The sequence below is a fragment of the Lissotriton vulgaris genome, chromosome 4_1, assembly GCF_964263255.1.
Source record: "Lissotriton vulgaris chromosome 4_1, aLisVul1.2, whole genome shotgun sequence".
Lineage (NCBI taxonomy): Eukaryota > Metazoa > Chordata > Amphibia > Caudata > Salamandridae > Lissotriton > Lissotriton vulgaris.
This window is the reverse complement of record NC_141691.1, coordinates 761,353,081-761,378,434: the sequence shown is the minus strand read 5'-3', so window position 1 is coordinate 761,378,434 and position 25,354 is coordinate 761,353,081. Positions and strand designations below refer to the sequence as shown.

General features: G+C 49.6%; 2 protein-coding genes across 2 annotated transcripts in view; one reads left to right on the top strand and one right to left on the bottom strand.

Moving 5' to 3' along the window:
* Positions 1 to 6,137: 6,137 nt before the first annotated feature.
* Positions 6,138 to 25,354, top strand: part of LOC147722547 (serpin B6-like) — a 482,090-nt gene continuing 462,873 nt past the window's right edge. The window contains exon 1 of the mRNA XM_086965072.1: positions 6,138 to 6,232. The gene's annotated coding sequence lies outside the window, so the exon portion shown is untranslated. The remainder of the gene's footprint in view (positions 6,233 to 25,354) is intronic.
* Positions 8,144 to 13,391, bottom strand: LOC147722548 (uncharacterized). Its single transcript, XM_086966858.1, has 2 exons — positions 12,251 to 13,391; positions 8,144 to 8,754 (listed from the first exon to the last, which is right to left on the bottom strand). The coding sequence occupies exons 1-2, from the start codon at positions 13,389 to 13,391 to the stop codon at positions 8,144 to 8,146; spliced, it is 1,752 nt and encodes a 583-aa protein (XP_086822984.1).

The following is a 25,354-nucleotide window of genomic DNA, read 5'->3' as shown; positions in this document are numbered from 1 at the left end:
ACCCTTTTTTGTGACAACTAGAAAAGAAGGAGACTGGCGTAGACGTCGGACAATTCTCCAACCATAACCTGCAAAAAACGGCTGCAGCGCCTCTAACTGTAAACTAGTGTGCCCTTGACTAAGCCCCGTCGTACGTCCGCGGGTGCCCCGATATCCGTTGTGTTGGTGAGTTAGGGAAAAAACAATCATGGCCAAGGATTTGTGCCTTTAAGAACGATGATAGGCGTCAATGAAGCCTTGCTACCCTGAGGTAGGGACTGTCATATCTGGGGCCCTGTTGACCATACAAGGACGTGGAGAACTCGAGTGTCAATAAATGTATCTTAGGAGGCAGTGCGCTCCTTTCGAATAGGTGGCATCCTCCTTATATATCCCCACCATACATCGTCAAGGGATATCTGTCTTTAATATCGTAGTGCAAAGCACAGTGTAATGGAGGAGTAAAGGGGGAGCCAACCCTGTGCACACGAAATTTGTAAATTAATAATGTATCGGCTTCTCAGCAAAGCTGTAGTCAATCATTCCAGCCCAAAGGGCGTCAGAGTCATAGTGAAATACCAGGAGCGTGTGCGCACTCCAAGGGCCAGCCTATTATTACCGCCGGGAAGGCGTACCAGGAAAAAAAGGCACCATGAATCTTGAAACAAACAGGGGACGCCTGCGACGTGAATAGGCCAAAAGAACGCCTAAATGTAGCCCAATTGGGCTACGTACACCGGAGCGTTAAGACTCCATAACCGCACTCCACTACTAGGGAAAGCCTGTGGCGGGAAGCGCGAGACCGCGCAGTTAAGAGAACAAACCTATGGGAGTGACAGGAATAATGTTAAAGCAGAAAACTATATTCACTTAAATACCATTATTTGGACACCTAACTCCTTTGAGTAAAAATCTGGACCTTAACACTATCGGTGCGGCGCATTTTCCCGCTGTGCGCTGAAGATTTAAAAATCCCACATTCATGACGAGCTCAGCTCGTCATGAGCATACGAGAGGTGTACTTCATGACGAGCTGAGCTCGTCATCAGCGTCGAAGGGGTTAATCACTGGCCCACAGTGACTCTACTATTGCTGTAAACAACAGCGTGGTATATCCGCTCTTGAGGGAGCGCTTTGATTCTGTGTGTGGCTGTGTCAAGTCTTCCTCGTGAAAATCAATCGCAGGCCCAAACCGATATGCAACAGGCAATTAACATCGCAACATCACTGCTCCCGTGGGAACAACCTTATTCTGGGCCCAGGCGTGCTAAACTAAGAGCGCTATGGCGCGCACACAAGCCAGTGCAGTATTAATATTAACCACATGCATCAGAAAACATTAAGCCCGAATTGTTCAAATGTAAATATACAGTTAAACTGAAATATCATTTTGTAACCTGACAAAACACAACGAGGAGAGCTAGGATTTGAACCGAGAAACTTTGGAGGAGGAGTCGAAGACCTTGCCCCTAGGCCACATGTCTCGTCAGAATCCATTCAGCTCGTAAACGTGAGGGGGGGGAAACTGTGAATGTAAACTGTCAAGGGCTGCGCAATACTTTAAGGTCATCAGGAATTAATTTAAGCCTGATCGGGCCACCCGCATTCAAGAAATTCATCGCTCCCAATAGGGAGCGCATTCGCATTACTTAACTGCTCCCAGCAGGAGCCATTCACTGCCGGACCCTCGATAATTACAGCGCGAGATAAGAGCTAACGTCCGAGCACTCTGCAACTCCGTGCAAAGCACGCGGGGCACACAGCACGATAATGCGAACAAATATGTAAGTAAACAATAAAGGAACAGTAAAATCCAGCACGACATGTGCGCGCGCACTAACTGCAATAATGACTACCAGCCGACTAAGCAGGCAATATCGATCGTAAACATACTGTAACTTTTAAGCACAAATAAACGTGCAGGCACAGCCTGCAAAAGTGAATACAAGCCAACTAAACAGTCAATATTAGACACTTAACTCTCTGCGTGAGCACTCTAATCACTGCTGCCCCTGTCTCCATTAGCCTTTGACCCTCCATTTTGTTGTTTGTTTCCCCTGGTCCGCCCCTCCTCCCGCCACCGCCTCCCAGCTGCTGCCCCTCCCACCCACGATCTCTATCCTTCCTCTCCCCCGAGCAGACTGTGACCGCCTGGACCCTCATCCAGATCGGTTGCTCCCCCACTCTCCTGCTGATCTGCAGCTGCCTCGCTCTGTCTCCTGGCGGTATCGTTATTTCCATAAGCATTTTCAGCTGTGTTTAACTGACCCTTGCAGCCTAGTAGCGCTCTGCTCGCGCAGCGCCGAACTATTTTATTTAATTAATTAATTATCAGCGCGACCTTGCTGAGTCTGGCTGAATACTGCTACACTGAGGCTGGTGTGTTTACTTACAATTAGCCTGCATTCTCAGCGCTGTTGTGAATTTGCTGCCCCTGTCTCCATTAGCCTTTGACCCTCCATTTTGTTGTTTGTTTCCCCTGGTCCGCCCCTCCTCCCGCCACCACCTCCCAGCTGCTGCCCCTCCCACGCTCCGCCCCCTCCACTAACCATTTATGACCAATGTCCCAACGTGCAGCGTCCACGCGCAGCGGTCGCGCCCCAGTTGCGCCAAAGGTAAGCCTGTCTACGCCCGTCCGCGCCTGGACCGCGCCCAGCGCCAGACCCCCTGGTTCCCGTAATGCCCAGCCCACTCGCATCACCTACGATGCCACCACCCCAACTGCGCCCAAGCCGCTCCTGGACACACCCATGGACCCTTCTCTTGCAACTCCTGCAAGTTCGCCGGCACCAAAACCAACTCCTCATCCGCCAACACCATACAGAGACCTGACACCAACCACCTTCAATGCATCCTGCTCAATACCCGCTCAGTCCACAGACACGCCATCGACCTCTGGAATCTACTAGACACCATCTCACCAGACGTCGCCTTCCTAACAGACACTTGGATGAATGCCTCTTCAGCCCCAGACATCACCATTGCCATCCCGGAAGGATACAAGATCATCCGCAAGGACCGCATCAAGCAAACAGGAGGAGGCATCGCTATCGTCCATAAGAATTCCATCCGCATCTCAACCAGCTCTGACGCCAACCTTGCCAGCGCCGAACACCTCCACTTCCAGATCCACACCGACCCCAAGACCACACTCAGAGGCACCCTCCTCTACCGGCCTCCAGGACCCCGTGCACAATTCAGGGACGACATCACTGACTTCATCACCCCACACGCCCTCCCCTCCGAGGAATACATTCTATTGGGAGACTTCAATTTTCACCTGGAAAAGAGCAATGACAGCAGCACCACCACCCTTCTGGACAATCTCGCCAACCTCGGACTCAAACAACTTGTCACTACCCCCACCCACAATGCAGGTCACACTCTCAACCCTATCTTCACATCCAGCAAACATGTCTCCTTCTGTCACACCACAGCTCTCCATTGGACGGACCACAGCTGCGTTCACTTAAACTACAAGAAGACCACAACCCACAACCATCCTCAACCTGCTATGCGAAGAAACTGGAACAAAATCACCATCGATCAGATCTCCTCATCACTTCTTCAAAACCCCCCTGCCCACTCCTCAAACCCCGACCAAGCAGCAATTAACCTCTCCCAATGGCTATCCAACAGCGCCGACATCCTAGCACCGTTGAAAAAACATCAAATCAAACTAGGCAGCAAAAACGCCTCCTGGTTCAACGACGATCTTAAGAAATTGAAGAAACTCTGTCGCTCCCTTGAGAAGGCCTGGAAAAAAGACCCAAACACTAGCACCAGGGACGCCTTCAAAACGCCACCCGCATACACCACCAACTCATCCGGTCTGCCAAGAAAGCCGCACTCAAAGACCGACTAGATAACAACGCCCACAACAGCAAGGAATTATTCAACATCGTCAAAGAATTTACCAACCCATCAGCCAACTCCAACGACATCACCCCCTCCCAAGCCCTCTGCGACTCCCTAGCTTCCTTCTTCCACAACAAAATCGCAGACATCCACAACAGCTTCGACAACCGACCCGGAGACCAACCCACCCAACCTTCTGCAGGACCTTCACCCCCCTTGAACATCCTTAACGACTGGAACCCAATCTCCACCGAGGACACCATCCGCCTGATGAACTCCATCTACTATGGATCCCCCACAGACCCTTGCCCTCACCACATCTTCAACAAAGCAGACTCCATCATAGCACCACACCTCCGAGATATCATCAACTGCTCCCTCAACTCCGCCACCTTCCCGGAAAGCTGGAAACACGCAGAACTTAGCGCCCTTCTGAAAAAACCCACAGCTGACCCCACCGAACTCAAAAACTACCGCCCCATCTCGCTTCTTCCATTCCCGGCCAAAGTCATCGAGAAAGCTGTCAACAACCAGCTCGCCACCTTCCTCGAAACCAACAAATCCCTCGACTCCTCACAGTCTGGCTTCCGAGCCAAACACAGCACCGAGACCGCACTTATCGCAGCAACAGACGACATTCGAACTCTACTGGACAATGGAGACACAGTCGCCCTCATCCTCCTCGACCTCTCCGCTGCCTTCGACACAGTCTGCCATAGCACCCTGCTACAACGCCTCAGAAACATCGGAATCCAAGGAAAAGCACTGGTATGGATCACTTCGTTCCTCACCGGAAGAACCCAGAGAGTCCGCCTCCCACCATTCAAGTCAGAAGCCTCTGAAGTCATCTGCGGCGTGCCACAAGGATCGTCACTCAGCCCCACCCTCTTCAACGTATACATGAGCCCCCTCGCGACCATCGCACGCCAACACAACCTCAACATCATCTCCTACGCTGACGACACTCAACTGATCCTTTCACTCACCAAAGACCCTAACGCCGCCAAAACCAATTTACACGAAGGAATGAAAGAAGTAGCCGAGTGGATGAAGCACAGCCGTCTGAAACTGAACTCAGACAAAACAGAAGTCCTCATCTTAGGCACCTCCCCCTCCGCCTGGGATGACTCTTGGTGGCCAGAGGCCCTTGGAAAAGCACCCATCCCGACGGACCACGCACGGAACCTGGGCGTCATCCTGGACTCCTCACTCTCGATGACCAGACAAGTCAACGCCGTTTCATCATCTTGCTTCAACATCCTTCGCATGCTCAAAAAAACATTTCGCTGGATCCCCACCGAAACTAGAAAAACGGTCACCCACGCACTGGTCACAAGCCGCCTGGACTACGGAAACACCCTATACGCCGGTACCACCGCAAAACTCCAGAAAAAACTCCAACGCATCCAGAACGCATCAGCCAGACTCATCCTAGACATCCCGCGTAAAGAACACATCTCTGGTCACCTGAAAAACCTCCACTGGCTCCCCGTCAATAAAAGGATTACTTTCCGCCTCCTAACCCACGCACACAAAGCACTTTACGAACTTGGACCCGAATGCCTCAACACACGACTATCCTTCTACACCCCCTCCCGTCAGCTACGATCCTCCAACCAAGCCCTCGCCATTGTACCTCGCATCAACAAAACTACGATGGGTGGTAGATCCTTCTCCTACCTGGCAGCTAAAACCTGGAACTCACTTCCCACTCACCTTCGCCTTACTCAGAACCACCTAGCATTCAGAAAGCAACTCAAAACTTGGATATTCGACAAATAATTCCCCACCCTTTCTCAAGCGCCTTGAGACCCTATGGGTATGTAGCGCGCTATATAAATCTCTTGACTTGACTTGACTTGACTTGACTATATGCAGTAGACCATTGTACTCTCTACCATTCCTATGTGACTCTTAGAGTATATCCATTCATATCCCTTCCCTATGTATATAGAGATAATTATAATCACCAGTCTCTTCTTTGTGTGACTTTACATCTTGTACATTTGCAAATTTTTTCTGTGTGTATCTTTTATGTAACGCATGTAATCCTAAGTCCTTATGTTTTGCAACTGGTTCTTATGTAAAGCGCTCTGACACCTTCGGGTAAAGATTGCGCTATATAAAATCGCATTAAATAAATAAAATTAAAAAAAAATTAAAAAGGAGAAACAGGATACAGTGGCTCTTATAGGGCTATACAGGATATGATATATGGACAAGCATCATGGGAAATGTAGTTTTATTTGCATACAAAACTTTTCATTGGCTGCTGTGAGTAGCAAATAAAAGAAAGAGAAGCATAATCGAAGCCTCCGGTCCTGTAATACAATCCCACTGTGACGGTCCACGCCCAGGGACACTCCAAGAAGAATACACGCCCATCCCGAAGCAGGTGAGGAGTGATACATTCTTCCTGACCACACGGGGCCATTAAGTCTTACACTATGAGTTCAAGGTAGGCCCATGAACACGATCTTTATATTCGAAGTTCAAACCCTCATCTGTAACCCCCCCCCCCCACCCCCTCTTATACACGTTATCTGCAAATAATTGCCCTTTTTGAACTGCGACCCTCAAAACGTATCGAGAAAACCAACGCATTTGCAGTTCAAAATTGACTGAGTGATGCGTGTCAGTCCCGAGCCCCCTACACAACGCAGAAGAGTCCAAATGTGTGGTTATTTCACAAGTGAATACACAGCTTTAGTGCACATACTAGAGCTTCAATTTTGCCGCTCGCGGAGAGAGGCTGTCCGCGCGGGATACAGTGTATTCAAACTCGCAAACGGTGGGCGGTGTAGATTTGTGGGAAGCCGTCCACAGGTGCCCTCTCCTCTCTGCGCAGGCAGCGGAGGAATTTCTCGTCGCCGGAAAGCGTTGCAGGGCGTGGCGCCCTACCCTTTTAAAACGAACTGTGACCCTTTTTTCCTACCCGAACGTTAACCGCTTGATATGTCTCACAAATTAAATGTTGCACGTTCTAGCCTCGTCCAATCTTTTGACACTTAAATCTAATGCCTATTTATCAACTAAATCAAAAGCGCTGGGTGCAGAGTTCTAGAAGTCTGAAGCTGGGGTTGTCCAATACCGAGGTTGCCTACTTTTGATTTCTTCTTATGCCCCAGTATATTGTCCAACCCGTTGCCACTGATGCTCTGATATCATGATGTGATTTTCTATCTCAACGTTCCCTCTTAGCCGTTTACATACTTTGCAGTGCATGGTAGTTACACGGCGCAATATAATAATGCAGAGATCTGCCAGTTTTAAGGAACTCTGCATATGTTTATGAATATGTATTTAATTATTACTTTAAACGGACGAACTCCATTTTTAATTAATTTATTAAACGAGTTTCTTGAAGCAGAGTGTTGTAGGAATGAAAAGTTCAGAATTCCGACCCGTAGCAGGTTGGAGAGGGGAGTAACTCAGGGTGCTCTGTACGGACATGGCGCTTTGTGTAAGAGTGGGTGAAGCAGAGAAACTCGAAACCGCAGTCTGCAATGTCTCACCAAGATTGCATTATCGTACGGGGAAAGGGGATTTTTCATGGCAACCGTTTCTGATACTCAGGTAGTGTGTGGTGCAAACAGCGTTTCGCAAATTCAGACAGCTCAGATCGTCGTGTTTAGGATGAGTGATCTCCCACGAAATTTAAAGTTTTCTTGACGTGTGCGTGAGTAGTTTAGGCGGTCCAGGATCCGGCCCAAGGCATGTGCAAACTGTGCACCTGCACAGGGCCGCCAAACCCCAGGGGCCGCCACGACGAGGATCTGATCGGAAGGATCATTGGGAGGGAGGGGGGGTGAGCAGACACCAGACCAAATTGAGAGTGTGCAAAAGGCCGCTTTTATTGAAACAGGTGCATATTTACAACAATACAAACCTGGCAACCGCCTCACAAAACTAGTCCTCACTAAATAAGATGTTACCTTACAACCCCAAACGTCAGGCCCGCCCCTAACACGTCACAAACTCCGCCCCCACCCAGCACAACATAATTACAATTCAAACAATACCAAAACCTGATAATCATTTAAATATCATCCCAACCCACCGCATAACATCACATTCCAAAAATTACCCACCAACAACTTACATTACCCAAAACCTTGTAACCACCCCACGAAACAACTATTTAAACTTTTTCAGCCATAGCCCAACTTTAGCAAAAACCCCAACAACCTTCATGTCCCTGCTGACCAAGAACGCCCAATTTCCGCCACCCAGAAAAGAGGGGGAAAGGAATTACCCTCCTCTCTTTCTGCCCCCCAAAACTAACCAACCAAGGAACCAGAACACCTCAACCCAAAAAATTTGGAATCTTCAAGCACCTGGAGAGCACCTCTCGCAATTCCAACAAATATAAATCCATCCCTATACGAGACAAGTGAACACCATCGCTGCGAAAAAACTCCATAGTGTCATAACGGATGTCCTTATGGGACACCCGCCCAAAACCCAGATCTCTACAAAAACGGGAAACCTCCAAATTCAACTTCCTTCGGGCCTTATCAACCGCCCTAGGCTTGATCACACCCCTCCAGGTTCTTCTAGGGACCAACTCTGTCCATAAGACATGGCAGCCCACCCATTGTTGACGAATAAGGGAAAGATCCTTCTTCATCGCTCTCAATAAAACCACCCCTTTCACCCCACAAAGGTCATTCTCACCAAGGTGCAAGAGCAGTACATCAGGACAAATACCCCCCACCAACCAAGAATTCAAGGCCGGGATAAGCTCCCTCCAGATCATACCTCCCTTCCCCTTCCATACAACATTAAACAGACGAGAATTAAAACCAAGCGTGTGACCAAAATAGGTTCTTATAGCTTGATCTTCCGCACCCCTAATGATGGAATGTGCCACTATCCAGATCGTCATGACAGAAGAACGGGGGCCGGCCACTGAACCTGAAAAAGAAAAGCAGCATCAAACTCAAGAAAAATTATCATCTGCAGGCGCCAAAACAGGATCAGTACGCACATAGCGCCTAAAACAGTTGGAGGACCAACGACCCAAAGACATAATGTCCTGCTGCGACCAACCCCTGTTATGAGCTTCTGTTGCTGCCCCAATCCTGAAAGAATGCGTACCATACTGTGTCTCATCCAAGCCCATGAAGCGCAGCGCTTTACGCAAAACCATGCGCAGCTGATACTCAGTCACCCTGGAACCATCCATATGTCGAAAAACAGGGCCCTCAAAGGCGGCCCCCGAACAGTCCCGCAAACGCCTGGCCCACCTCAAAGGACACGTCTCAGAAGGGGAAGAAGCTTCCAGCCAAATGCCCCTCCCCTTGCTGTGTTGATCAGTTTTTGCCTGAGCTAACCAGACGTGCAACCCTGTTTCCAAAAATCGAACATTCCCCCATCCCACCCCAAAAGCAACTTTCGACCCCAGTAACTCAGAAACTCTGAAAGCACCAAAGAACATCCAAACCATAAGAGTAGAAAACAGGCAAACCTCAAACTTATTCAAACAAACTGAGGGCAAAACCTGCAAAACTCGGGCCAATGTCTGCCAAGACAAAGGTTGGCGAACCATGTGTTCCCTACCCCTCTCTCTAGACCAACCTTCCAGCATGCGCTTACCCACCTCCCCTGCTGAAGGAGAATAGCCCCACAGTAATTTGCCCATGAACGCAATACCAGCCAATTTTCCAGCAATCGTCACACGTGTCAAACCCCTGTCCATCAAGTGAAGAATGAACTGTACCACATCTTCAGATCGTCTCCAGCCCGGAGCGCGCCAGCCGGCCCCAGATTCCAAAAACTCTTTCCAGGCCAATTCATACGCTGCCCTAGTGGAAACTGCGAGCGAACCTACCACCAACTGCAAAACCCTGTCTCGCCTACAGTCCACAGATGTTCTGGCATGCGGGTTGGCGTCCTGTCCGCCTCCGAGGCTAGCCCATGGAATCTCTCCCACTGTGAACGAGACAAAGCATCCGCAATGTCATTGTCCACCCCAGGAATGTGTAAGGCCTTAAAACTGATGTCATACGTCAAGCACCCCAACACAAAGACTCGCAAGAGCTTCAAGATGTGAGCATCCCTGGCAGACTGCCGATTGATAATGTCCACCACAGCCTTATTATCAATTCGAAACAGCACTTTCTTGTGAGCAAGCTTCTGACCCCACAAAGTCAACGCCACCACCACAGGGAAAAGCTCAAGGAAGGCAATACTCCTGCCACCGTTCTTCCACGCAGCAGGCCACTGTTCAGCGCACCATCTGCCCTGCCAGTAAAGACCGAAACCATCACTGCCTGCAGCATCTGAAAAAATTTGGACGTCCCAAATCCAATTCTCTTCTCTGTACAGAGGAATGCCATTGAAAGAGTGTAAAAAGGCTACCCACATCCGCAGATCCTCCTTAACACCTGCTGACAAGCGAACGTGATGGTGAGGTAAAAACTGACAAGACAGAGCTCTACCCAAACGCCTGCAAAAAGTTCTACCTGCCCTGACCACCCTACAAGCAAAGTTAAGATGGCCCAGCAGCACCTGAACTTCCTTCACTGTCACCTTTGCCTTGTTCAACATAACATGTAAGAGGTCCAACATTTTTTCTTTTTTATCCACTGGTAAGCATGCTTCCATAACATTAGAATCAATCTCGATCCCCAAAAAAGACATGGTCGCGCAGGGGCCCATTGTCTTTTCCGGTGCCAACGGCACACCTAAAAATTCCATCAGAGTTTGGAATGTTCGCAAAGCAATCTGGCATGCTGAGGAATTGGGAGCGCCTACAAAAAAGAAATCATCCAGGTAGTGAGGCTCAAGCTGGTGTCCTGACGTGTCGGTGAAAAACCATTGGAGAAATGTGCTAAAGGTCTCAAATAACGCACAGGATATGGAACAACCCATTGGTAGAGCCTTATCAACATACCACTTCCCCTGAAATTGAATCACCAAAAGATCCCAATCCCCAGGATGTACTGGCAATAAACGGAATGCAGATTTGATGTCACATTTTGCCATCGCCGCACCAGTGCCGGCAGAGACAACAAGGGCCATGGCCACATCCACTGAAGAATAAGACACTGAAGCAGCCTCACCATCAATGAAATCGTTAACTGATGAACCCTCCGGCCATGACAAATGTTGAATCAAACGAAATTGCCCAGGCTCTTTTTTAGGCACCACACCAATTGGGGAGACAATAAGATTTTCCAAGGGCCAATCATCAAAAGGACCCGCCATCCTTCCCTCACGCACTTCCTTATCCAATTTGTCTTGCACCACCTCTGGATGTTCATTGGCCGACAATAGATTCTTTGACCACCGCCGCAACCGCGGCCCTGTGTAACCAAGTCGAAAACCTTCCTGAAAACCATCCAACAATAACTTAGCAGCCTCGACATTCCCGTAACCCCTCAGAGCCACAGTCAAGTGAAAAGGATTAACTGGCGTATGAGCCTTTGGGCCCAGTTCCAGAAGTGTTTTTCCCCCCCCTGTTGGGTTGAGGCTGCTGTGCAGGAGCAGGGGCATTGGCTGTCTGCTGTGACCACTGTCTGCCCCCTGTAACCCGAGGCCCCCAACACCTGGACAGTGGGTGCGTTCTACCACATTGGGAGCATTCGTGTCTAAATTTGCAATACTCTCTCGGGCAATATCCTCTTTTAAAATCCCAACAGGTCCCATTGGCAGATTGGACTGACGCAGCTGCACCCACCCCTCCCCGAGTGGGCTTACCCTGAAAGGGCCGTGAAGGTAATGGATACCCACTAGCTGTGAAAATTGTCTTACCACCCGCCGATGCTCCCATAGTGTGTTGCCACAAGTCATTATCCAACTCCCCCCATTTCGCTTCAGGATCCCAAGCCATCCGAGCCCGGAATTCCTCATCGTACTGTGACAAGGCATAACCACTGCCAGTAATCTGCGCCTTTCTGATCACATCCATATACTTAAAAAGTGCCACACAGCGCTCAGGGAATTTCTCACAGTACACACTAGCATATATAAGAAATGCCGCTGTCCAGTTCTCTATGGTCAAAGGAACCTTTGGGCGCTTGGCCAACTCGTACTCTTCCTCCTTAGACCCCTCCTTAGCCCTAACTTCCCTATGTAAAAGCTTCACTAATTCCACGTACTCCCCTTTCCAAATCCTTTCCTTAGTGGACAGCATTAAATGAGCGCCCAACCGTTTTGTGACGCCCATGTAAGGCAATTTCTTTATTTTAAGCTCCTTGCTGTGTGGGGGATCCTTACCTACCTCCATGGGCTCCGTAACAGTCCCAGAATCCACCTTAGAACCCACACCCCCGTCACCCGTACCCACTCCTTGATCCTTAACATAACGACCTTTGTGGAGCTTAAGATCCACACCCTCTGAAGGAGGATCCCCCCCCCGTTCCAACAGAAACCATCAATGGCTTGTCCCGGGGCCCAGCAAGCTCACCTGGATTCAATAAAGGCAGTTGGGCCGGCCTCGCTCTCCATGCCATCTGTTCAACATCGTCGCCTGACCGAGGAACCCTCACCGCGGGGCCGCTCTCCCGAGTTGGTCTGGAAACTGTAGTTCTCGGACGCACCACCACCGGTGCCTGTAAAACATCATCAGAAGCGTGAAAAAGCCCCCCCCTTGCACCCTCAGCACGTATCTCGCCCTCCTCAGGGCTCTCCTCATCGTAATCTAAAACCAAAGATTCCTCCAACCTAGGAGGGGCCAACACCTTTGACGGACTTCTGAAACCAACCCGGGCCTTACCAGCCCGTACTGACACTTGAGGCGGGGGAGCCGACTGGACCCGTCTGTACTCCCCCGAACGTTGACCAGATTTGTACAAATTAACCAACGATGAATCCCTTTGTTGATGAGAAGAAACATGTGGGGCCAGCGAGGACGCGCCGGTCCTGCTTCTGCCAACCCCGCCGATATCCAGAGAACCTGACAATGGGGCCAGCGAGGACGCGCCGGGTCCGCTTCTGCCAACCCCGCCGATACCTGTAGAAAGAGAAGTTGGGGCCAGCGAGGACGCGCCTGACCTGCTTCTGCTGACCGCGCAGAGATCCTGAAAGGAAGACGTTGGGGCCAACGAGGTCGCGCCTGACCTGCTTACGTTGACCGCGCCGGGGTCCCTCGCCGGTACGGGGTATGCCGCGCCAGGCTCCACCCTCCCTTCTCCTCGGTGTAACTGGGCCGCACTCCACCCTACCAAGTCTGCCTCTCCACGACGCTCTCTGACCTGCAAAGAAAAAGGCTGAACTGATGTGCCGGGACCCTTACTACCAGAACGGCCAAAACTATCAACACCACTAGCCATACAAAAACCAGAATCCTGAAACTGCACTTGACCAACCTCCCGAGAAACAGACCCCTTAGATCGAACCGACAACCCCCGCCGAGGAGGGGAAGGCTCCACTTCCTCACCACTACTCCAGTTCAGCAGCTCCTGAACAATCTTGGACGCAGGTCCCGATGCCAGTCCACCCTGTCCTTTCTGCTGGATATCAGAGCGGGGCTGCTCCATCCTCCCAAGCGATCTGCCCCCAACAGGCAAACCCGGAAAACTCAGAGTGCCCCCAAAACCACTCAGCATATCAGTCCCTTGGATGGGTGTAGCCCTGCCCGCATCACGAACACCCTCTGCCCAGGAAGGAAAAACATCTAAGCCCTCCCAAGATCTAGCACCCACCTGCCGATCGCCACTCTCCTGCAGAGTAAAATTAACAGCACCACCCACAGAAGGCTCAATGAACCCCCTGCCAGACCCAGAAACATCCTGTGGATCACACAACAAAACACGACCAGACTGCTGTCCCAGCAAACCTGCCCCTGCCCTCCTTTCCACCTGCGCCCACTCCCCCTCCCCCACAGAACCACTAAGAACTGACAATACCTCCCCCCGGGTTGAGACAGGGGGGGAAAACAACAGGGGGCTAAAAGGTACAAAAACCTCCCCAGCCCCCAACTGTCCAGGCTGCACTGTGGGCTGAAGCTCAACATCCCCAAACAATTTTGGCCCAGAAGCGCAAGCTGGCGTAAACACTCGGTCCTTTGTAAGTCCCTCATGAGCAGCCAACAAATCTGCCTCCTGACGCAAACCAATTGCCCCCAAAACCGAGGGTTCACCAGATATGCCGGCCGGCACTGACGCCGGTAAACCACAGTCAACTTGAGCGCGCGGCGCAATAAATTCGAAATGCGCATGCGCGCCAACCGCCGGTGCCGCGGCCGCCGAGTCCTCAGCCTGACAGGCGGAGATAGAAGCAGAACGCTTTCTACCTCCCCGCTTGACGGTCCGCTTGCCTATGGCAGCGGGGACCGAAAGCGAGCGCTGCAGCGGCACCATATTCACCAAGGGAGTAGAAGCCTCTCCCTCCCCCAAACCCGCCTCACGCTGTAAACCCGCTCCCACTCCAAAATGCGCCACACTACCAGGGGTCGCTTTTCTAGCGCGCGAGCGGCCCCTGTCACTTACCCCCTCCCGGCGAGATTTTTTCGGCGACGCGCAAGCCGCGACCACCGCCGCTACACGAGCTGAGGCCTGCCGCCGAGGACGCGACGGCCCAGTCACATCTCCTAGAACGAGATCCAGGCGTCCCGCTTCGCTCAAGAGGCGGATCGCCTCCAAAACACGATAATCTTCACCCGACAAGACGAGGGACAAAACCAATTAACTCTCACAAAATTTTTAAATTAATCTAATGGGCTCCCGGCCACCAGGTCATTCAACCTAAAATGGTGGCCGGGAGGAGGAGCCAAAGGAATATATAGCTGGGCTCCCTCAGTAGGAACCGAGGGAGCCCAAAACAAGCCCAAAAGCAGCCCAAGGCTGGCGCTCTGAGGACAACCCCCCCCCACTAGCCCCTCCCAATCAGCCCGGGGGTGGGGACCTCCCTACGGTCGGCTGCCCCCCCCCCCCCAAGCCCCCCCTGGCGGCCCCAATGCAGGTCGGTGATCTTCAACTTCAGATGTCTGCGCGGCGCCTCCCCTCTAAATACATATAACTACATTTGTGTACGTCTTGGCTTTACTTTTCACAATCCACTGCTCGGGACACAGGCTGTGTTCTCTGCTTTCGTGGATAAACTGCAGCTGTTCTGGAAACAGCAGAGGAATCCCCGCCAATACCTCTGCACCAGCTGTCAGCCTGAGAGGACAAGGAACTGCCAGCCGAGGAGGGGGCCCCAACGAGTGGCATTCACTGACTGGTGGTACCGTCACCTCTTCTCCCTACCTGAGAGGCCCAGAGGCGAATAGGCACAGAGACCACCGCTAAATTCACCCCTGCAACAGACACCGGCTGCGTACCCAGGGGCATGAACAGGGGTGGGTAGGGCGGGGAGTGAACAAGGGGTCAGGGGCATGCAAGGGCATACAGGGACAGGAGCACCCGGGGTCAGGCACACGAGGGCAGGGGGGACACAGGAGCAGGAACACTCACCTTATCTAGAGATGAGAACTCGAGCCAGAAATGCATCTTGGACTTAGTGGAAGGCCCCCCGCCCTGGCACCTTGGCCCAATGCACCTGTTTGCGCCCAGCATCTCACATACATTCACGAAGACGGACGCTAGTAAATACACACACACCTGTAAACACACACAGCTTTTCACATTCATTCACACATGCACACACACACAATTGTTCACACACCTGTAAATACACACTCACAGCTGCAGTCACACAGACACTTACAAATATGCACACACACCTGTACAGAGTCTCTCACATACCTTCACACCTGCACACACACACATGAACACGCCTGCATGCACACAGGACTCACCATGCGCCCGATGCCAATCACAGCGCTGTATGACTTTGTTAGGGCACTGAAGCGCTAGACACAAAATTCATGCAGACAGGTAATAATTTCACAACCAAGACAGCGCTTTGTGCCAAGCAGAGGGCAGGGAAGTGCTACACAAACGGCAATGCAATGATGTTTACACACAGTCAGCACTTCACCCTTGTGTAGACATTGTATTCTAGACTGTGTTCTAGTGTTCCAGTCTCTTCCGGCCTCCTCCACCCCCGTCGTTGCCTTCCCCAGCCGAACCATCTCGACGTAGAGAATCCCTCCTGCCGATGCCCCCTCCCCCACCCTTTCTCTCTCTATCCAGGTGTACCTCGACTTCTCCATACCTCATAGCGCCTCTGGTACATTTTACAAGCGTCACTGAAACCCATAGCTCATGCACAACATGACTCAAAAGCGCCAAACGCAGACTTTATTCCAAGTGCAGCCATCAGCACCGAGACAAACACTTCTCAGATGTACTTTCATAAAATATCGATCCGTCTCACAGTCTCACAGAAAGATCTATTTAAATCGAGGTATACAGTTTACAAGCAGCAGTCACAAAGAACGAAAGAGAAGATTCATAAAAACGGCACTCATACCTATTCTGCGTTATATTTCAGTGCGGAGAGTGAGACCAAGATACCGTACGTGCACCTCCCGCCCGTCGTGCAGTGTCAGCACTGAGATCCTCATCCACACACGCCCCGCCCCCCATGAAACTCAGTTCTATCCTCCAGTATATATCCCGGTACTCCGATCCGCACACTGCCCTCCCATGCACCCCAGTCCTATCTTCAGCACCCACTTAGTTGTGCTCGCAATACAGGTGGGGGGGTTTGCACGGGTTGGGGGAGTTTAAAAATAAAATACAAACCTGCCTGACTGGTCCAGGGTCCCACGTTGGCGCCTCTAAGTTCTGGAACAGTGACATGAATAACCCAGTCCTGCGCGGTGTCTGGAGACTCAGCCAATACAGACACTGCATTAGCAGCGCCAGGATACTCTCTGCCCATAGAAGACCGGAGGTTGTTGCATGAAGCAACCCTCGGTCTCCTAAGGGAAGGCTAGTAGTGCGCATGTTCGGGCTGATCGTGACAATGATCAGCCCACAACGTAACATGTGCACTATTTGCTGCTGCACTATGCTACCCTGACCTGCAGGCTGTCACTCTGTCAAACACCAGCCCCACCCGAGTCCCACCCCCTTAGCGTCCGATTGCCTCGGGCGTGCCGCGTCAGTGAGCCGCAGCCGTGACTCCGGACGCGAGTTAATGTTTTTTTCATTATTGATGAATGTTAGGTGACTGTATTTTCTGGAAGATGGGACAAGGTTAGTGGGGCAATGCCCCGGCGCCCCCAATGGACTCACCGCCACTGGGACTCACGGAAGGAGTAGGCGAGGTTGCAGACGTTCTTTAGTGAGATAGGTCTCAGGTTACCACCTTGTAATATACCTGCTTAATGAATTATGAACCATCTTTAAGGAATTGCATGGATGGTAACTGCAAGGTAAAAGTTTAGAAACAGTGCTTTTTGCTCAGTATTTCATTATTCAAATTTTTCCCAAAAGTGTTCCTTAATAAAGACGCATTAGTAGTAATTGCTTTTATACACTGTTATTAGTTTAACTACTCGTGTAGATAATTCATCTAGCATTCAGACAGTGGATGTGAAGCTCTTACATTCAGGGATTGGAAAATTCAAAACCTGGCTGCCTTCAGTCATCTTTTAAGGACTTGTGTAACCTGCACACATGTCACTTTTTCCTCCTGTAATGCACCGTGTGCAACCTCATGTATTTTGTTTGTTCACAATTGTCACTTTTGCCAATTGTAACTTAACGTTTGCTTTTGTAATTTGTTCACTTGTAATTTTCTCCTCATGTTTCACTACTGTTCCTAGCAGCGCTCGTGCCATCATTTTTGCTTTTTTTTCCAAACAGGAAGGCTTTTTTTCAAGGGCCAACAACAATTAAAAGAATGATTTGAGCGGAAAGCTAGGGCTTATGGCAAGTGTAACAATGTGTGTGAATTATATGAGTGCACAAACCATAGATTGCTTAAAAACAACAAGAAAATGGCGCCTTGTTAGAACACCGCTGCTGGCATAGTTCCTTCGCCAAAACACATAACATTTCAGAGCCAACTGGATTAGGTCTTTGTTTGGGGGGGGGAAGGCAGAGCAGATTTTTTGTAAGGACGAAAGGCTTCCTATCTTGGATCTCACTGGACGTGCTCCTTGTTGTTTTTGAAGCCCGCTGGGGTATTGGTACAGTGCCCTCTCACCAGTAAGGGAGACTGGCAGCTATGACTAGTGAGTGGAACAGGGGGGCTTATTTACAAGCCCCTTGCTCGACCAGTGCGTCACTTTTAATATGGGAAAAAGTGGCGCACCGGCGGCACAAGGGGCTTGTAAATAAAATAAGCCCCAGGGTTTTTACTGGTATCCTTGGTCCATGCGGTAAGTCGTGAGGGGGTGACACCATGAGTTACCCGCACCGGGTGACACCAACCCTAGTGACGCCACTGTATATAGGCATAGAAATCATAACCATATTTAGACTTGGCTCCGCCCTGTCCGGACCCCCTCTTCCAGGGCCCCCACCTATGCTCCCTGCACAGGGCCACCATGAGCCTAGAGCCGGTCCTGTTCGTTGCATCTTGGTACTTGTACTCTGAGTCTCTGATTTGGTAATCGGATAAACAGAACAAGAAGCCCCAGAATGCAAAGTAGAAACCTAGAATGGAAGAGTCAATAGTTCGTCTAAAGGGAAGGAGATGGGCGTGCCCGCCCACCCACATGCCGCCTCCGGTCTGTCATCGTCGGGGAGGCCGTGTGCCGAGCGTTCGAGGGCCACAGCAGCCGCGCGTGCGTTCAATTCAATGAAACTTTATTTCGGTTTTGATTTTACAAACCATAAAAGTACACCGCAAATACAACATGATAAAAATCATTATGGAAAAAGCCATCCTTAAGATACCGTCAATACTTAGTTTACAGCAATTTATAACAGTGCATTCTTAACCCTTTCGCTGCGGCGGCTATTCCGCCGCAGCGCTAACAGGGCGGGGCGGCCGCATGCTGGTGACAGAACCGCTCCCTCACCAGCCGCGGTTGAGCTGTGCTCGTGACGGAGCGGTTCCGTCATGGCCCGCCCTGCTCAATAGAACGCGCCGCGCAGGCGCAAAATCAGTGCCGCGCAGGCACGGCGGCCGGGCCATGACTGAACCGCTCCGTCATCAGCACAGCGCCACCGCAGCTGATGACGGAGCGGTTCCGTCATCAGCAGGGGAGGCGTTAATCTATATAGCAGCATACAGTTTTTAAGAGCACTTTAAGAAACAGTTTAAAAGAAGTTCATTATAGGTCCAATGATTTTCTGTATTTGACGACTGATTTTAAAAACTCTAATACAAAAAGGATATAATCACTATATAATAATTGTAAATACATTGTGGCTGTTCTAATCTGATAAAAATTCGTTTTTTTTAAAAGAGGGACCAGATAGTGTTTACGGGGGAATTCATAAAATTTGCATAAAATGCAGCATATCCTGCGGAGACTTTCCCTCGCAGCCGCAGGGAGCTGCTTCTTTACTAAAAACTGAACTTTGTGGCCTTACAAGCAAATGATGAAATTGGTTTCAACCGAAATCTAGTTAATAAAATTTTTTCATGTGAGGACAAGGAACCCAATAAATATGGCTCAGTATGTGGTGTTGTTTTTAACATAAAACACTCAGTTTCTGCACCTCTTTGGCTTCCCTCGTCAGTTTTCTTTCAAGGAGGAAAGCCATTTTTATTGCCTCCAGATCTCCCTTATTGATGCGTTCAGGGGTATCAAACAACTCATCCCGCCCTAAGCTTAAAAAGCCTTTCCTAATATAATTCAGCCACGGTACTGCAGATGAGTTTGTCTATAGACAGGCAGTCTTTTAAAATCATATGAGTCAGGGGAATATCAGGATTGAACTGTTTTTAGCCAGCAGGTCTGTGGACGCAAAGAAAAAATATCACTGACATACTGGATCCCCAGTTCCTCGTGAGCATCTAGGTTTGATATGCCACGTGGGAGACACAGTAAACGTTTCAGGAAGGTATTCTCCACGATTTGTAGTCCTTCTCCCGAGATATACCCCCAAATTTCGCTTCCATATGTTGCAGTAGCCACTGATTTAGCCTTGTATAGTTGCAACATTGCGCAAGTAGTTTTTTTTCCAAATTTGGATGCAAAATTAACCCCTTCGATGCTGATGACGAGCTCAGCTCGTCATCACCCACGGGTGTCGTGTGCTGATGACGAGCTGAGCTCGTCATGGTGCCACTAAAATGGCATTTTCCAGCACAGGGGGGGGGAAACGCCTAGCAGCCAAGTGATTAAAGATTGCTGCATTCACCCTAGCAACGCCCCTTTCTTTTTCAAGACATGAGGGCCCCAATTCAGCTTATTATCAAAGAGGACTCCAAGATACGAGAATGTGCTAGTAAGGGGAATTTTTGCGTCTCCCACGTTAAATTGAAAAAAAAATTTGGATGGCTGACCTACCTTCATAATATATATTTTAGAATTATTTATTGTTAAATCCCTGTCTGTCATAAAAGCCTCAAAGGCAGTTAAAAGTGCTTGTAGACCTCTTTCAGTCCTAGATATGAGGACCGCATCGTCCGCATATAGTAGAACCGGGATGCCCCAGGGTCCTACTCTGGGACAATCGGCCCCCACCTCCCGTAAAACGCTATCCAAGTCGTTAATATAAAAATTAAACAAAAAGAGTGCCAGAATACATCCTTGTCGGACTCCCTTTTTGATGTTAAAATCCTTTGCCACACTCAGGTCCTGAGAAAACCTAACATTTGGACCTGTGTAAATCTTCTAAAAAATCTACGATACCACAGTCAACCCCCTTTGCCCTCATGGACTGCCAAAGCTTCTTCCTGTTCACAGTCAAAAGCTGAGGACAAGTCCATGAAGGCTAGGTGGATAGTCCCCTTTTTTGCCACTGTATACTTACTTAAAATAAAAAAAAGATTAAGACATTGGGCTGTTGTAGATCGCCCCCCACAGAACCCATACTGGGAGTCAGACAAGATGTTGTTGTCCTCTGCCCATAAGGTGAGCCTTTGCAGGAGAACCCTCCCCACTTCTTTCACTATAGAATATATGAGTGAAATGGGTCTGTAGCAGTGCGGACTACTTTTGTCCCCTTTTTTAAAAACGGGGACTATAGTAGAAATTCCCCATGACTGTGGACAACCACATTGTACTGCAGCATTAAAAACAGATTCCAGAATTCGTGCCTATGATCGTGGGGTGGCAGCGGGCTGGAAAATCAGGCAAGGAGGCCGGATATAGTGGGCAATGCCGGTTCTTTATTTAACACTAGAGTCAGTATTACAGGAGGAGGTAGGGAAAACAAAGGCAAAGCTCCGATGCAGAGCGTCTTGGTCTTCTCCGGGGTTGCGCGGGGGTGATGGGTCTTCGGGGAGGTCCTGAGCTAGGGTGGTCCTCTGAGGTATCAGGAAGAGAATGAAATAAGGAGCCGGTAGTCCTGCTGGACTCAATGTAGCATAAACCGTAACCGACACCGAGGTTTGAGTGAGGGGATTGAAAGAACGACCGTGAGGGGGGGAATCGGGACGGAATAGGGAAGGAAGGGTTAGAGAGTAGAAAGAAAGGGTGTCCGGTGAGGGCTCGTGATGGGATAGACTAAGTCTACGGTGCTGTACATAAGTGAAGATGTGCTGTACAATGAGTGAGAGCAGGTCTGGTGCAACTAAAGGGAAATCTATATACAGAGCACCTAGTGTGCTAAGGAGGTGGTTCGCTTGTACTCACACGCTCCGCCGCAACTCTCCGATGAGTTGCGTCCGCTCTTCAGCCACCTCCTGGGGACTACCCCAGTCTTCACTCCACCAGTCTTCACTCCACCAGTCTTCACTCCACACGTCTTCTCTCCACACGTCTTCTCCTTCGGTCGCCTGCTCTTCCTCTGCTTCGGTCCGAGTCTCCTGCCACGAGATCGCTGCTCCGACGCAGCTTCTGTCTCTGCTTCCATCTTTTCCCTGTTCCAGTGCTGGAATCGAGGCGGAGCTTCCGGGGTCGTTTCTGTGTGCTTCCGGTGATGGGCCGCTCTGGGTGGGGCTCTGGTTGTCAGGGTTGTCTCCAAGGACGCAGCGGGACTGGTTTCCGAGAAGGGCGAACGTCCGAGGATAGGAGGTCCGGGTGGGGTATGTGAAGGCGGCACATCACAGTGCCCAAAAAGAGGGCTCAGATTTAAAAAGATCTGGTGGGATCCCGACGGGACCAGGGGCTTTACCAGCTGTTAAGTGTACAATCCCTTCCAATATTTCACCCCTTCCAAACTTGATATTAATGACATTGAAGTCTGGTACCGGCCTATCATTCTGTTCAGGGGGGCAGGCGTACATCTGCTCAAAATGAGCCTCCCATTCCTCCTTGGATATAAAACATTCAAGACCTCATGCTGCTTCCTGAACAAGAAATGTTTTTTTTAGTACACTCCAAAACTTAGAGCTATTCTTAAGAGTTTCAGGATCCAATAGCTCATCCCAAACCTCATCCCTTAAAGCTCCTTTACGTTTAGCTAGCGCTACTTTATAATTCCTACAACACGCTATTACGTCAGCTTGCACTCTGGGGATTATAGCAAGGGCTTCCCTCAAGCTTCTCGCTGTTTTCGAACACTGCTGATCAAACCATTTAGGGCCTGCATTTGTCTGTTTCTTTACCGGTGCTGACAACAGCTCCGTGACCCTTTCTGTGATGGTCTGAAAGGCCGCTAACAACTTAGTAGATTGGTGCCCCCCTGTGTGCAGAAAGCTATTTCATCTGCACATACAGCTTTTATGTTGTTAAAAAACAGCTCCGTGGTTACTTGTGACCATCTTAATCTACGTTTGCCGTCAGTTGTGCTCAATACTCCCACTTTAGGGTTTCCTCCTAATTTTGTTACCCAGGGACCGGTTAAGTGTAATGATAGAGGGTTATGATCACTACATTTACTCTCTTCAATTAAAAACGAGTGTACAAATGTTTGCATAAGGGATGAAATTAACACAAGTCAATAAAAGTCCCTTTCCCATGCCCTTTAAACGTGGGCACCACAAATCGATTATATGGGTCCGTCATGGCCATAGTAGGTGTCAAATCTAATTCATTAGTCATATCATTTAGCCACTCCTCTTCAGTCAAGTGCTCAAAATGAAATCCTTGCATTTGTGGGCAACTCAGCTCGGAAATAACATAACAGTAGGGGGTTACCACAAGGATGAACATTGAAGTCACCTACAACCATAAGATTATGTAATCTATGACCATTGGAATTATTAATAAAATCAGTCAGAGTAAGTATATGACTTTGGTCAGGACATGGTGTGACTGAGTTATAAAAATTTACTAAGCCTAACATATAATTCCCACTATATAGTGTTAGTGCAAGAATGCCTGGATCAGAGGAGGCTACTACACAAATTTTGCATGCCACAGCTATGGAAACATAAATGACCATTCCCCCCCCTAGGTCTCCCCCTGTTGGATACAATTGCTGGAACAAAATAAGCCTTGTAACCTTCCAAAAAAAGATCACATTCGGCCGACCAAGTTTCTTGTAAGCAAATTATCAGAAATTGCTTAACATAAGTTGTCAAGCTGGGGTTCCCTAACTTGGCAGCCAGTCCTGCAACATTCCAAGAAATAAAATTGTTCAAACTCTCGCTTTGTTGCTTATCCCCTACAACTCCTAAGGTGGCCTTCCTCCCTCTTCCTGGGGTACCAGTTTCTCCGAGTCAATCGCAGGCTTCCAGGCCAGACAAAGTTTCATATCCGTTATATACTGGGAGTCTGTACCCGGTGTTGTTTTGTCTGCTAAATGTCTGTGGTGGCATAGGGAGATTACAATGAGAAAGGGGTCTCCCCTTAGACCAGGGGGTGATCTTCCTCCCGGCCAGGTCTCACCTGGTCCCTCCAGGGTAATGGCCTGTAGAAAAAACCCAAGGGTAATAATTTAATTACAGTACCCATTGTTGGCTGAGACCTTGGGCCCCTTGATAATAAGCGACCCACAGTGTAAGGGTTGTCAAAGTTGATGATAATGCAGTCGCCACTCCCTTTTTTGTTGGATCTACCAATCCAGTTTACACTGCGTACCATGATTATGTTGTTAATAAGGTTCGCTCCATCAAGGGTATTCTGACTAAGCCAGTACACTGTTTTATTCTGTAGTTGCTCATAACTTTCATTCTTTCCTGGTGGGAAGGCGGGGACATATCCCAATATAACTACATATGGGGTAGCTTCTGGCGGGGGGTCAATGACTGAGGATCCCTGAAACATACTAGGTCCTTCCTTTAACCTCTGATTTAATTCCGGCATGGGAGAGGTCCTACTAAGGTTTAGGGATTGTGTTAAATCAGTCTTTTCTCTCGGGTCCATCCTAGGAGTACCTGGGCCATCTATGACATTGGGCCTTGTGTTAGTTAAAACTGGATCATCCTCCTTGCCTCTGCTACCACCTGCTCTTTCCATCACATTCGGGGCTTGGACTTTAAAATCATGGGTGTCCGCTGTAGCTGTAACATAAAACAAATTAGCCAGCGAGGATTCTAGGTTCAGTAGCCTTGATTCAACCCCACATAATTTTTGTGTGATGGGTTCAAGCAAGGTTTTCACCATAACCTCTAGTTTTCCCCAAAAATCACCATCAGCGTGGCGGGTAATGGATATCCCTCCATCACTCTGGACATTATTGGTTAAGTCTATCTGAGTCTCATTTCCCGTATTGTGTATCTCTACCTCTGTTACCGCTTTATTTCCTGGAGCTACATGTCCTAGATGTCTGGATCCCTGTTTTTTTTGGAAATGGTACTGTTTTTTTTGGAGCGAGTAGATACTGTTTTTAGTTTCTGCTCTCTTCCCCGTAATTTGTAGTTAACCGGACTAGATATCGGTTCCGGGGTCCCAAACGGTCTGCCTTTAGCGCACTAGGGGCAGAAAGGGAGGGCTGAAGCGGTCACTCACTGCCCCCAATGGCTCCTGGGGCCGGTAGTCCTGCGGTCCACACACCCTCAACACCCGGCGCTGCGTCTCCCACGAAGCGGGAGTCGCAAGGTGTTTTTCTGCCGGTGCGGGCGGAAAGGGAGGGCTGAAGCGGTCACTCACTGCCCCCCAATGGCTCCTGGGGCCGGTAGTCCTGCGGTCCACACACCCTCAACAACACCCGGCGCTGCGTCTCAGAAAAATGTATTCTCTCTGGTGTGCCATGCTTCAGTGGTTCTTCATGGTTCCCGCGACGCGTAGGTACGAGGATTCAATCTCCCAACTTAGTTTGGTGGCGTCTCGGCTGCTTTGTCAGTTTCTGCGTGGTTTTAGTGACGGACTTGTCTGGAACTTCATTTCTGGTAATCTCCACCGCATAGGAAAGCAGAAAGATACGCTTTGGGGATATTGTTTCTTTTAGTTTTGCTGGTCGGGTCTTGTTCTCTTAGTATGTTATGATTTTTTCAGTTCAGGCTCGAAGTACCAGGCATCAGTAGTCTCACGATTGTACGCAGCATCAAGACTATTACGATCAGGCACTTACTGTTAATGCACCCAGCTACAATCCTTTGCTTTTTAGGTCTCGCCTGTCGATGCGCATGCGCATCGAGCTTGCGAGACTATGGGGGCTTAACCACTCTTTAACTAACTTGCAAGGAATCGTGGCGATTCCTTGCAGTGCCCGTGACTTTTAAGCTC